The sequence below is a fragment of the Orcinus orca genome, chromosome 14 (genome assembly GCF_937001465.1).
Source record: "Orcinus orca chromosome 14, mOrcOrc1.1, whole genome shotgun sequence".
Lineage (NCBI taxonomy): Eukaryota > Metazoa > Chordata > Mammalia > Artiodactyla > Delphinidae > Orcinus > Orcinus orca.
Genome location: NC_064572.1, coordinates 71323245 through 71335583, shown reverse-complemented (window position 1 = coordinate 71335583; position 12339 = coordinate 71323245). Strand labels below are relative to the sequence as shown.

At 34.4% G+C, this 12339-nt stretch overlaps 1 protein-coding gene across 1 annotated transcript in view; it reads right to left on the bottom strand.

The window, feature by feature from the left end:
- SMC3 (structural maintenance of chromosomes 3) overlaps positions 1-12339 on the bottom strand; it is a 32332-nt gene that overhangs the window by 2728 nt on the left and 17265 nt on the right. Inside the window, exons 14-25 of the mRNA XM_004265852.4 lie at positions 10492-10595; positions 10215-10314; positions 9435-9595; positions 8966-9107; positions 6821-6971; positions 5196-5348; positions 3687-3838; positions 2766-2924; positions 2022-2129; positions 1413-1521; positions 513-760; positions 214-426 (exon numbers count right to left, since the gene is read on the bottom strand). Coding sequence (XP_004265900.1) covers positions 214-426; positions 513-760; positions 1413-1521; positions 2022-2129; positions 2766-2924; positions 3687-3838; positions 5196-5348; positions 6821-6971; positions 8966-9107; positions 9435-9595; positions 10215-10314; positions 10492-10595 — 1800 coding nt within the window. The remainder of the gene's footprint in view (positions 1-213; positions 427-512; positions 761-1412; positions 1522-2021; positions 2130-2765; positions 2925-3686; positions 3839-5195; positions 5349-6820; positions 6972-8965; positions 9108-9434; positions 9596-10214; positions 10315-10491; positions 10596-12339) is intronic.

The following is a 12339-nucleotide window of genomic DNA, read 5'->3' as shown; positions in this document are numbered from 1 at the left end:
ATCTTAAGAACAAGAATAACAGATTGGATCCCCTTTAAGAGCTGTATAAAACATTCCAGTTACTATATTTGCAACCTATATACTGGATTTGTTTGCATGTTTCAGATCCAATTATCAGTGGAAAAAAAGTTTAAAAATCTTTACAAATTGAATAACAGACTGAATAATACCTGAAGACTTCAGCTTGTGTGTTTACTACAAATAGAAACATACCTGTTTGAAAGTCAACTGAATAGCTTCATATTTTCGAAGTTCAAGTACATTCATCAGTTCCATGATTGATTTGTACCCCCTATCCAACTCTTCTTGCCGCTTTATTAACTTTTCTTTCTGCTCAGAGAAATTTACAAACTGATCTAAAGCTTTTTTGTTAACATGGCTGTACTTCTTCAATTCTGTGTTGCACTGTTCAAGTTTTCGAAACAACTATAAAGAGGAAAAAAATGTGTAAATAAATCCACATACAGGGAAATTTGCAATAAGATTTCAAATTTAAAACCAATTAGATTTACCTGTTTGAGGCTCAGTGTTTGGTATTTTTCAAATGCTTCCTGGGGAAGTGATCCAAGTTCTCGAATTTTCTTCATACACTCTTCTTTCTTCTTCAGTAGCATGCCTTGTCGATTTGTCATCTTTTCTAGTTCTTTAGTGTCATGATTTATAGCATCCATGTGTTCTTTTTCCATATTTTTCCAGCGCTCCATACTTTTCTGCAACTCCTTAATTCCAGCTTCTGTTTTATCAATGGAATTGTCCAAATCTAAAATGGGGGGAAAACCAAATTAGGTCATAACACCTATTTTATTATTTTTTTGACCAAGCTGCGTGGCCTGAGGAATCTTAGTTCCATGCCCAGGGATTGAACCCAGGCCCTCAGCAGTGAAAGCATAGAGTCCTAACCACTGGACCGCCAGGGATTTCCCCAAAACAGCTGTTTTAAAGCCAGAGTGTTAGCTGACCAAAGATTTTCAAGGTCAAATCTATCAAAATAAATAGGTTTAAATTTTACTGTGAAAACTTATGAAAAACTTCAGAACAAAATTGGGAGTGTACATGAGTCAAGGTATACAGTTTACATTTAATGTTTATAAAAACCTAAAATAGTTTTCTTCTCAGCAACTAGTGATAAGAAACTTGATTCAGCTATTTCGTACTTTTGTCAATGAAACTGGTAATGTTATGGTCTCTCATAAAATTGTCACAAGCATTTCAACAAAACAAAGGTTACTATTTATAATCAACACCCTAAACTCTGTTCACTATAAACTGTTTATGATGATGGAAAACACATAAAACTATTGGTACATGCTTTTGCCTATTTGGATATTTCATTTTGTAGTAAACAATCCTATAAAACCAATAAGCTAAATTTAACTAAATACCAAAAATATTTTTACTAAATAAAAATTCACCTTCTGATCGTGCCATGGTATCTTTTACTCTTTTATTGATGGCTTCAAGTTCTGAGGTTGTAGCAGTGAGAACAGTACCCCCTTCTGTCTCTCTCAGTTCATTGAGTTCCTACAACACAAAAGGAACTTAAGAGCATTAAACCACAAAAATATGAATTTTGTTAGTTTCAAAATGTTATAAATGCCGTTTATATAGCTGTTGATATGTCTGAATAAACACTTAAGAAAACCAAAAAACATATTTAAAATAACTGTAAATACTTAATGTATCCATTAAAGGGGAAAAAATTACCAGAAAACTTCTTAGCATCTGACTACTGATGAGAAAATATTTATAACTAATATTTACTACCTAGAATGTGCCAGATAATCATACAAAACGGGTACTACTGCTACGCTTATTTTACACAAGAGGAAACTGGAGCTTAGAAATATTAAATGACTTGCCCAGTACTGTACACTAGGTGGCAGTGCTAGAACTCCAAGCCAGGGCAGGTGGTCAGACTGCTAGGCTTTCTGTCCCCAGAGCCCATACTCTAAATCAGAGTCTCTCATATAAGCATTATCAAAAGGTTATGCTTGTCAAGGAACCCTAGAAAAAGAACATACCTGTTCTACTTGGTCCAAGCGCTTTCTTAAATTCTCGTTGAGGTAAGTCTCTACTCGAGTAATAATACCTTCTAACTTAATTCTTTCATTTAGCAACTGTCTGTTTTCCTAGAAGAAAAAACAAAATTCTTTGTCTACACAGCCATGCACATTTCACATACAGGAATGCTATCAATCTGTTGTTTTCTCCATTATTTTTGTTCAAATGAGCTGAAATAATACACCTTTCCAAAAGGCCCTATATTTAAAAAAAAAAAAAAGCCCTATATTTTCTTCATTTTCCCTCTTATCTATTCAGAATGCTGTTTCTGTGCCTGGTTCTTTTTATAAGGCATGCTACCAAAAATATTTTTCTTTTCCTGCTTTTTGTGTTTTGAACTTTGTATTAATTGCTTACATCTCTGTATTTAAAAATCAAATGTTGTTAAAATGTTTAATCAAGACAATATTATTAAATATGTAAAGGTGGTCAGGTCAATAAATACAGCAAAGCTGACAAGCTCCATCTTACCAATGACAAATGGGCATTAAGTAAGATGAAAGAAAATAAAGATTTCTTACACAATCCTAACATATGGTTTGGAAAAACTTATTAAAACCTCATTTACTTTAATGGATATTAGAAGTCTAGTAAGTCTTATATTTTCTCAATAATCTCTTTCACATTCCTTTATTAGCCAGAAAGACACTTTTCACAACAGCCAATTGTCAACAAAAAATTTTTTTCCTGTCAACTCTACTTGCCTGCTGAAGTTGACGAATTTCATCATTCAGTGCATCTACTCTCTTCTGATCTTCCAGACTAAGTTGAGAAAGCAAATCAGTTCCAAGTTCTGCTTTCAGCGATTCTCTGGTGGACTCCATAGCATGCAAACTTGCCTCCAAACTTTGTAAGCTACGTTGCTATATGACAGATTATCCATTTATTAATAAACGTACTAGTCAGTGTATCACTTATAATAGTGAAAAATTGGCAACTATCTAAATTTGATATTAAAGTGAGCTAGGTAATCATATTAACTCAATTAAATATTAGATATCCATTATATTTGATAATTAGAACTACGTAGCAACAAGAAAAATATTTATGATGCAGTATTTGCAGGATGTGTGTAACACATCATATTTCATGGTCAAACTATAAAAAGAAGTTGCTAGAATGTTAGGGTGGTATAATTGTTGGTGTATATATATATATTCTAAACTTTGTTGTTTTAGTACTATTGATGTACAAAATTAATAGTTTTTTGTCAAAACTGCTTCACGTTTATGACACCAATGTGTATTATCATTTGTAATAGCAGTAATAGTTTACTTTCTACTCATTTTAGCACAATCTGGACAGAATGCAATCAAATAAATCCATAAATAGTACTTTATAGACAAAAATGGATACTGGCTGACTACTATCAGGCAGTGCTATTATGCCGCAGCTCAAAATGCCTATTTGTTTAATGAAGTTGGAAAGTCTGAATGAGGCCTACAAAAGGAGACTCTGGGTACTCATGGGTAAAAGTGTGATAAAGATACATGCAGATTCCCAAAAGTATGGGCCTAAATGAAAATGGAACAGAATGTATATGTTATATAACTTATATAATATATGGTCCACCCCAAATCTTTATAATTAAAACAAATCTATTAAAAAAAGCATACTTAACGAACCTTGGGCATAAAGGTTTTCTCTGACTGCTGCCTCTTCTCTTTTAACATCTTCATTTCTGATAATATGCTATCTCGAGATGCTTTAAATTTCCTTTGCTGAGTCTCTATCTGCTGCATTTGGTTCATCAGCTGATCAATTTCATTATTAATCCATATACAAGGCTAAGGAAAATTCTCTTTGGTGCCTGTTAACAAAACATTGTGTATCCCCCTTCCTTTTCTTTACCCGTAAATAAAGCTATTTCCACAAATTTATGGACCATAACAACGCTGAATTAAATACTACACTGTGTTCAGTCATAAAAGAAGCTTAAAACATTTCACCCCACTTCTCTCTCAAAATAACACACATACTGTTTTACTAATTGCTATACAAAAAAATAAATAATAAATACAATCCTGGGAAGCCCTAAAAGAAGCTAAATGAAATATAATACATATATATTTTTTCATTCGACAAATATTTACTATATAATCTATTATGCTTACAGCACTATATAAGGGAGTCAGATATGAAGAGGAAGCCTTGCCCGATGTAGAAGGATAACTCCATCTAGCTGGATTATCAAATACAGGAAAGTAGATGGTGCCTACTGTAAACCTCTTTTTTATTAGTATTTCCCCATGCTTCGTGCTCACATCTTGCCAAATTTGGGCAGTTCTCAAAAGTATGCTATGCAGACCCCTGCAAAGTTAAAACTAAGATGTTTGTTTACCTTTTTCTTTGTGCTTTTGCTTGCAACTGATGACAGAAAAGCTATAAACTCACATTTTAAAAAATGCCAGTTCCAATAAAGAATATCCTAATGAAGCAGTAAAAATAATTATTTTTGCTGCTTGAGTACCTGTACTTAATATTGTGTGACATAATGCAAAGTACACATAAAGCACTTCTACCTTATACCATGGTTGTTTTAAGAAGATGCACGTGCACAAGTGTCTCACAGTTGTGAATCGAACTAGTCACTCTTCACAGAACACCATTTTTATTTGAAAGAACTAGGAGAACTATGGTTACTAAGACTTGCATTTTGATGGCCATTTCCTCCACTAATACTAAATCTGAGCCTCAAGATAATAACCTCTAATGGACATTTTTCAACCTTTATATATTTAACTTCTATGTAGTATGTGGCATTCCTGATACTGTCCACCCTTCTTCCACTGAAATACTATCCTGGTTTTCCTCCTATAAAACTGTCTGACAAATACTCCTCAGTTCCCTCCATAACATTAAATTTTTGTATTCCTCAGGTTCTTTTCTCTCAGAAGTAGATTTATTGCTACTAGCTATTTAACAGCTAAGCAAAGGATGTTAAAATAGTTTTTAGTTTTCCCTGTCTTCAGAATTTAAAGACTTACGACATAAGCTCCTGTGCTTAAATAAAAGTCAAACACATGGGATACTTTTCCCCACGGCATATGAGAAAATATATCTAACATGCAAAAGATTCTATATTCCCAACCAAAACAGTTATTTCTCTACAGCAACACAAGACAAAAAGATATTTTCAATATTTCTGCGCAGATTTTCATTGAGCTTTGCTTCAAGCTCACCTAGTTCTTCTTCTGCTTTTCTAACATCTTTTTGTAATTCAAGTCTAGACTTCCTTGTATCATAATAGCCTCCAGTTAAAGCACCCCGATGACTAACTTGGTCACCTATAAACAAAACATAAGAAAATTAGTAATTCTGTATAACAACTTCTTTATTCAATAATAAATTGATTAATAATCAAATGACTAATCTAAAGGCTTTACCTATTTAATAAGAATGTAAAAGTTAAGAGTTTAAGTCACTCTGGAAAAAATTTTGCTTTACAATATTAACATTTGCATTTAAAAAAATATACCTTCTAGGTGAGCCTAGAACATCCGCCAGAAAGGAAAGAAGTGTTAAAGACTAATGGGAACATGTCAACAGGACACAGAACCTAGCTTGAAATTCCCACTAGCCACAACTGGGAAAATCTGAAAATCAAAAATGATGATGGCAATGTGATAATACACTGAATTAAAAAAAGAAGTCCATGAATCATAGCAATACATAAAAAAGAAAAAAGGATGGGGCTCTTTACAGAAGAGTGACAGCTAATAAATATAGAAGCAATCACAGAATTTTAGAACCACCATTTAGAAACCCCCAATGTATTAACTTGAGTCAAGCAAGGGTCACCAAAGCATGCTAAACCACTGGTGAAGAAGTTTGGGGGAACCTGATATTCATGTATTCTTAAAGGATAATCCCACATATCACTTATTAATTACAAAGGGGATAAGGCATCTTTACAATCAAGATTTGTTAGTGGTCAAACCTGGCATCAGTAACAGTGGGACACATTGTGTAGTGCAATAAGAAGTACACATCACTCATGCCAAGAATGCTTAACCTAAACCTAATGAAGAGAAAGCAGTAAGATAATCCAGAACACAAGACTTTCTTTGAGAAAGTGAATTTCTTGGGGTGGGAGGAAAACGGGAGACCTGTCCTATACTGAAACTGAAAGAATCTAAAGAAAAGGCATTGAATGCATCCTTGATTGGATCCTGGATAGAAAAATATTTTTGGACAACTAAGAAAATTTGAGGACTCCCTTGAGGTGCAGTTGTTAAGAATCTGCCTGCCAATGCAGGGGACACGGCTTTGAGCCCTGGTCCAGGAAGATCCCACATGCCACGGAGCAACTAAGCCCGCGAGCCACAACTACTGAAGCCTGTGGGCCTAGAGCCCGTGCTCCACAACACGAGAAGCCACCGCAATGAGAAGCACGTGCACTGCAACGCAGAGTAGCCCCCGCTCACAGCAACTACAGAAAGTCCGTGCGCAGCAATGAAGACCCAAATGAGGCCAAAAATAAATGAATAAAATATAACATTTTGAGAACAGGTCCGGAGGCTTAACCAAAGAACCAAAGGAAGTCCATGGTGCAAAAAAGGTTAAGAAACTCTACTATACATCAAATGATTATGCTTAAGAGACATCAACTAAATATAAAGAGGTTGACCCTTTTTACATTCTGACTTGAATAAACCAACTATTTTAAAAATGAGAAATAACTGGACATGAATTTTCAAACACTCTTAAAACTAAAATGGAATTTATTTGTTCAAAGCTAAGAATTATTATTACAAACCTTCCAGGGTAATGCAGTCCATAGTGAAAGCACGGGCCAACTGGGTTGAAACTTCCATACTACGACAAATAAGTGTTTTTCCAAACACATGTTTGAAAGCTTTGTCAAATCTGGGATTGTACCTCAATTTACTTATCATAGGAATAGCATCCTAAAAATGAATATTTTACAAGCAAGCAAAGAGATCAAAACACAGTTAATTAAAATGTGTTAGCAGAATCATGAATTACATCTTCCTGAAATACAAACAAAATACCTTTATATTTCAAAACTGTTGGCTTTTATACTGAAAAAGTTAGAAAAATCATTCTACTGAAATATACTGGAAATTATGCTCATGTAAATCATCCAGGTTTTCAGTACTAGAGCACAGCGATAAACAGCTTAGTGGCTCTGGAGCCAGACTGCTCAAGCTCAAATCCCAGTTCTGCTGTTCAGATGTGTGCTCTGGACAAGTTGCTTAACTTCTCTATGTATCAGTCACTTCATCTATAAAACTGCAATAACAACAGTACCTTCCTGACAAAGTTGTTAAGTCTAGGCAAGTTATATATGTGAAACACTTAGGATAGCCTCTGTCACATAGAAGGGCCAAATGTAAACTAGTAGTATTTCCTCAAAATATTTTCATTTTATTTTATCTCTCTCTATCTACAGATATATAACCTAAGTTAGATATTCAGAAAAAAAAATTTTCAGATAAAATTTATTTTCCCTTTTTTCTCTCGACTGGCAACAGAATTTTTAGAATTTTTAAATTAAGAAATACGGGCTTCCCTGGTGGAGCAGTGGTTGAGAGTCCGCCTGCCGATGCAGGGGACACGGGTTCATGCCCTGGTCTGGGAAGATCCCACATGCCGCGGAGCGGCTAGGCCCGTGAGCCATGGCTGCTGAGCCTGCGCGTCCAGAGCCTATGCTCCACAACGGGAGAGGCCACAGCAGTGAGAGGCCCGCATACCGCAAAAAAAAAGAAAAAGAAATACATCCTACATACAGAAAAATGCAATAATATGTTAAGCTTAAATTAATAATTATGAAGCAAACACCAATATAACCACCATGCAGGACATGAAACAAAACACTACTGACACGCAGAAGCCATGAGTGTAACCCTTTCCTAATCATAGTGGTTACCTTCAATGGTTACCTGCTGGGGATGACACTATTAAAAGTTCATTCGGGTTTTTCCATAACCTGTTAGGAAAAACCCAAACGAACTTCTTGGCCAACCCAATATAACTTTTGTGGTCACTACTTCCTCGCACTTCTAGTTATATCATCTAAGCTTATTTTGTTCAGGTAGTGTAAAGGGAACCACGCTTACATGCATTCTTTTGTGTCTTGCTTCATTCACACATCACATTTATGACTCAATTTCTCCTCCCCAAAACTTCACAGATAATTCGTAGATTTAAAAGAAGAAAAAGCTAACCACTAAAATGGCTTATAAGATTCTCACTGTTCCTCTTAAATTGTAGATCATTCTCATAGGGTTTTAGCTTTAACTTTAAAAAATAGTGAAATAGTTGCTACTACCATCAATATTCTGAAGCCAAACACCTCAAAGCAATTACATTTTTTTCAAGAATGATGTCTAGGGAACATTTTTAATCTGTTTAAAAATATACCAGCTAATAACAAAAGCAACAGTATGCTTTCAGAGCCTGTCATCTTGCTAGGTATTTTTACTCTAATTTATAAGCCATTTAAAAACAGTACATTCAGAAAACTTTAAAATATTTACTTTAAATGATAGTTCCTCAGGGAATTCTTCTCCAGCTACTTCATCTTAATTTTGTCTCCCTGAGATACACTCTCAAAGTATCCTGTGCTTATGTATGTATGGTTTGGCCAAAAAGTTCGTTGGGGTTCTTCCATAACATCTTAAGGAAAAACCCAAATGAACTTTTTGGCCAACCCAATATTTTAACACTTCGCACATTTTGCAATGGTTTGTTTTATGGCTTGGCTGTGACCTCTGTCTCCCTTCCTTTCCTCATCCAGCACTATGCTCTTCGGTAAGACAGGAATGTTTATCTCACAGACCACGTGAATCCCAATGTACAGTGCCTGTGCACTAGGATGTGCTAAACACAAGAAAAAACGTATTGAAAGGAAGATAGACCTTAACACACATCAACTCACATTGGTTTCAGGATAGGCAGTATCCCTTACATCTAATTTGTTAAGAGGCAGAAAAGTAACCTCTCCAGGTAGGTTCATTTTATTAAACTCCATCAAAATCTTCGTGCTGACTTCATCTGAGTCAACAATGTGATAAAACAACCTACATGTAAAGAGAACAGATACATCTGAAGTGCTATAAACATTTAAGCAAACAATTCACTTTTTTTCTATGCAATCCAATTTGTATGGGGAGGGCTACTTAGAAAATTTCAACGGAGGGAGAGGAAGTACAAAAAAGGGAAATTTCTAGCTTCTACAATTAGGAACAAACACTTAGCATCTACATCTTTAATTAGAAAATTAAGTTAACTGAGGATAGACGATAATGGGAGACATATTGTATTAAAACTACAAAAAGTTGTTTCTTAGGTTACTCTTATTCCCTCTTTCCTTTAAAAACTCAAAATATCAAGCAAAAACATCTCACCTATTTCCAGCAGTGACTTCCACGCATGTGTAAAAAGCAGGCTCACATTCAAAGTTATTCATCACAATACCATGGTAGCCATTTTGAACATGCTGGTTTATTCCCTTTCGACGAAAGTGGTCTAGCACTTTGTTTATACTATCTATTCCATTTAAAATGGCCTGTTTAGAAGTGAAAAATATTAAAATAGTGCCAATGGCACTCCTGCTGGTAAGAAATGAACCCATTACTCTAAACATTAAAAAATATACCAAATTGGGAGAATGGGATTGACATATACACACTATTATATATAAAATAGGTAACTAATAAGGACATACTGTATAGCACAGGGAACTCTACTCAATACTCTGTAATGGCCTATATGTGAAAAGAATCTAAAAAAAGACTGGATATATGTATATATATAACTGACTCACTGTGCTGTACACCTGAAACTAACACAACATTGTAAATCAACTATACTCCAATAAAAATTTAAAAAAATAAAAAAATATACCAGAGATTAAACACTCTCTCCAAAAACAGGTCACTCCCTTGAAATATGCCAACTACGTGCAATACTTTATATCATGGATTCTGTTCTATGACATCAACATTAAAAATGGACTCGCCATCTAAAAATCAAAAGTGCTATCTTTAATAGCATGGGTGCTTAAATGATACCCATTCTTTCGTATTTGTAAGACAAGTAATTTGCCCTCTACTCTTGAAAGCTAATAAATTCTTGTGCAATAATAACTGACAATGCAAACTGAGGTAATGAAAGAACCTGCCCACCTTTCCTGTTGCAGCTCTAAGAAGTTGCTGTTTCTTTTCAAGATCTTCTCTTTTAGCAGCAAGTGCTTGCTGTTCTGCATTCTCCTCTCTCCACAAGTAACTAATCAATAAAAATTAGACTGTCTTTAATTCTAAAAATATTAATATTCTAATAGTATACAAATTTCAATAAATACTGAAATTAAACTTCAATAGTTAATTTATAACTTAAAGACTGTTTAACAGCCAGTAATTACATTACTCAAAAATATTAAGACATATTTTAGGCTATACTAACTTTCTTTCACTTTGTAATTCATCTTTCTTATTTTTTACTTCATAGTATTTTCTGTCCAGTTCTTCAACTCGAGCTTTGACTTCATTAAGATCCTGATCCAGTTTCTATGGAAATAAAAATAATTCAAATTTAAAATCCAATTCCATACAAACAAATCCATAGTGACAGAAAGCAGATCAGTTGTTACCAGGGGATGGAAGGGGAGGACAGGAAAGGAGGGAGGGAGGAATTACCAAGGGGTATGGGAAACATTTTGGGGTGATGAACAGGCTTGTTATATTAATTGTGGTGATGGTTTAACAGGCATACACATATATCAAAACAATTAATTTGTTCATTAATGTCCTTACTACTTCTATAATACACACCCTAGAATTTTAAAAGAAAAAATACATTAATAAATTCTCAAAACACTGCAGTGCATACTTTTCATACTTCCCCCTCTAAACATACACTAGAACATAAGAGATGTAGGAACAGACTAAGAAGCAAAAAGGCTGTTTTGTACAATTAATTAGCACTGTAAAATCATCTCTACCCATTATAAAGCACAGAGTTCACCCTCACAAGTGGTCATTTTGATACACGTTAAGTGTGGCTGAAATACTGAAAAATAACTTCAAGCTTGAGAAAGAATGAATAAAACCTCTCACTGGAAAATCTTGGTTTATCACTAAACTTTTTCAAAAGGGCATCTGTTGAGGTCGATATTTCCATGAACTCAAGACAAAATGCCTTTTCTTTATTTCAAGACAGAACTGTAGCTATCACAGCTGAAACTATACTAACAAATTCGCAAATAACTGACTACCTCAATCAACCTGTGTTTTCCATCCCCTCTGTAAAATATCCTGAACAAAGCCCAAAGTACGCTGGACTCTCAAGGCCAGTAGGCTGTCTATTACTCCTGGTCACTTTTCCTACCAGTTGAGTTGTTTATGGTTACAGAGTCAGTTCTGTTTGTTTCCTACTATGTTTTTGTTTTGGGGTAACTGATTACATTAAATATTAGATAAACTGATGATAAGAGTACAAGGAAGAGTTGTTTCTTTAAAAAAATTGATTTAGTTTTGGACAAACTCAAAGGTGAGTCACTAAAAATTGGATTAAATGGGCAAATCAACTCTAAAAGACTAGGGAAAATAATTATTTAATATATAATACATAAGTTAATAAATACTGTGCACTTTATATCAGTAATTCAAAATGTCAAGTCGCAAAGTCAAAAAGACTGAGGAACTGATCCAGATCAAAGGAGATAACAGAAACATGACAACTAAATGCGATATATGATCTTATACTGAAACCCGAATTCTGTTCTCATCCAACTTCAAGGAGAACTGTATTTACATGTGTTGTCCATAACATGAAAGTCCCCTAGGAACTCCAATCACTACTCATATTCATAAGAAATACCTTGGGCTCTACATCAAAAGACTGGTACACACTCTGCTGGAGGAGGTTGATAAGGAGGCTATACATGTGTGGGGGCAGGCGGCATATGAGAAATCTCTATACCTTCCTCTCAATTTTGCTGTGAACCCAAAGCTACTCTTAAAAAAAAAGTCTAAAAAATAAAGATTGGTACATACGCATATATTTATCTATTTAAAATTAAATACTTATAAATATGTACATTTATATATGTGTAAAAAATACATATAAATATTATACATAAAATATACATAAGTATACACATTTAAGATTTTATGCTTTTAGTGGCTTTTTTGGATAAACCAACCATACCAACTGGTACAGATCTCATGGGGTAAGAAGGTTCCTTCTGGGCATGTATATATATATTCTCCTCACCCTACACCTGTCCTACACACTCCCTTCTCATCACTT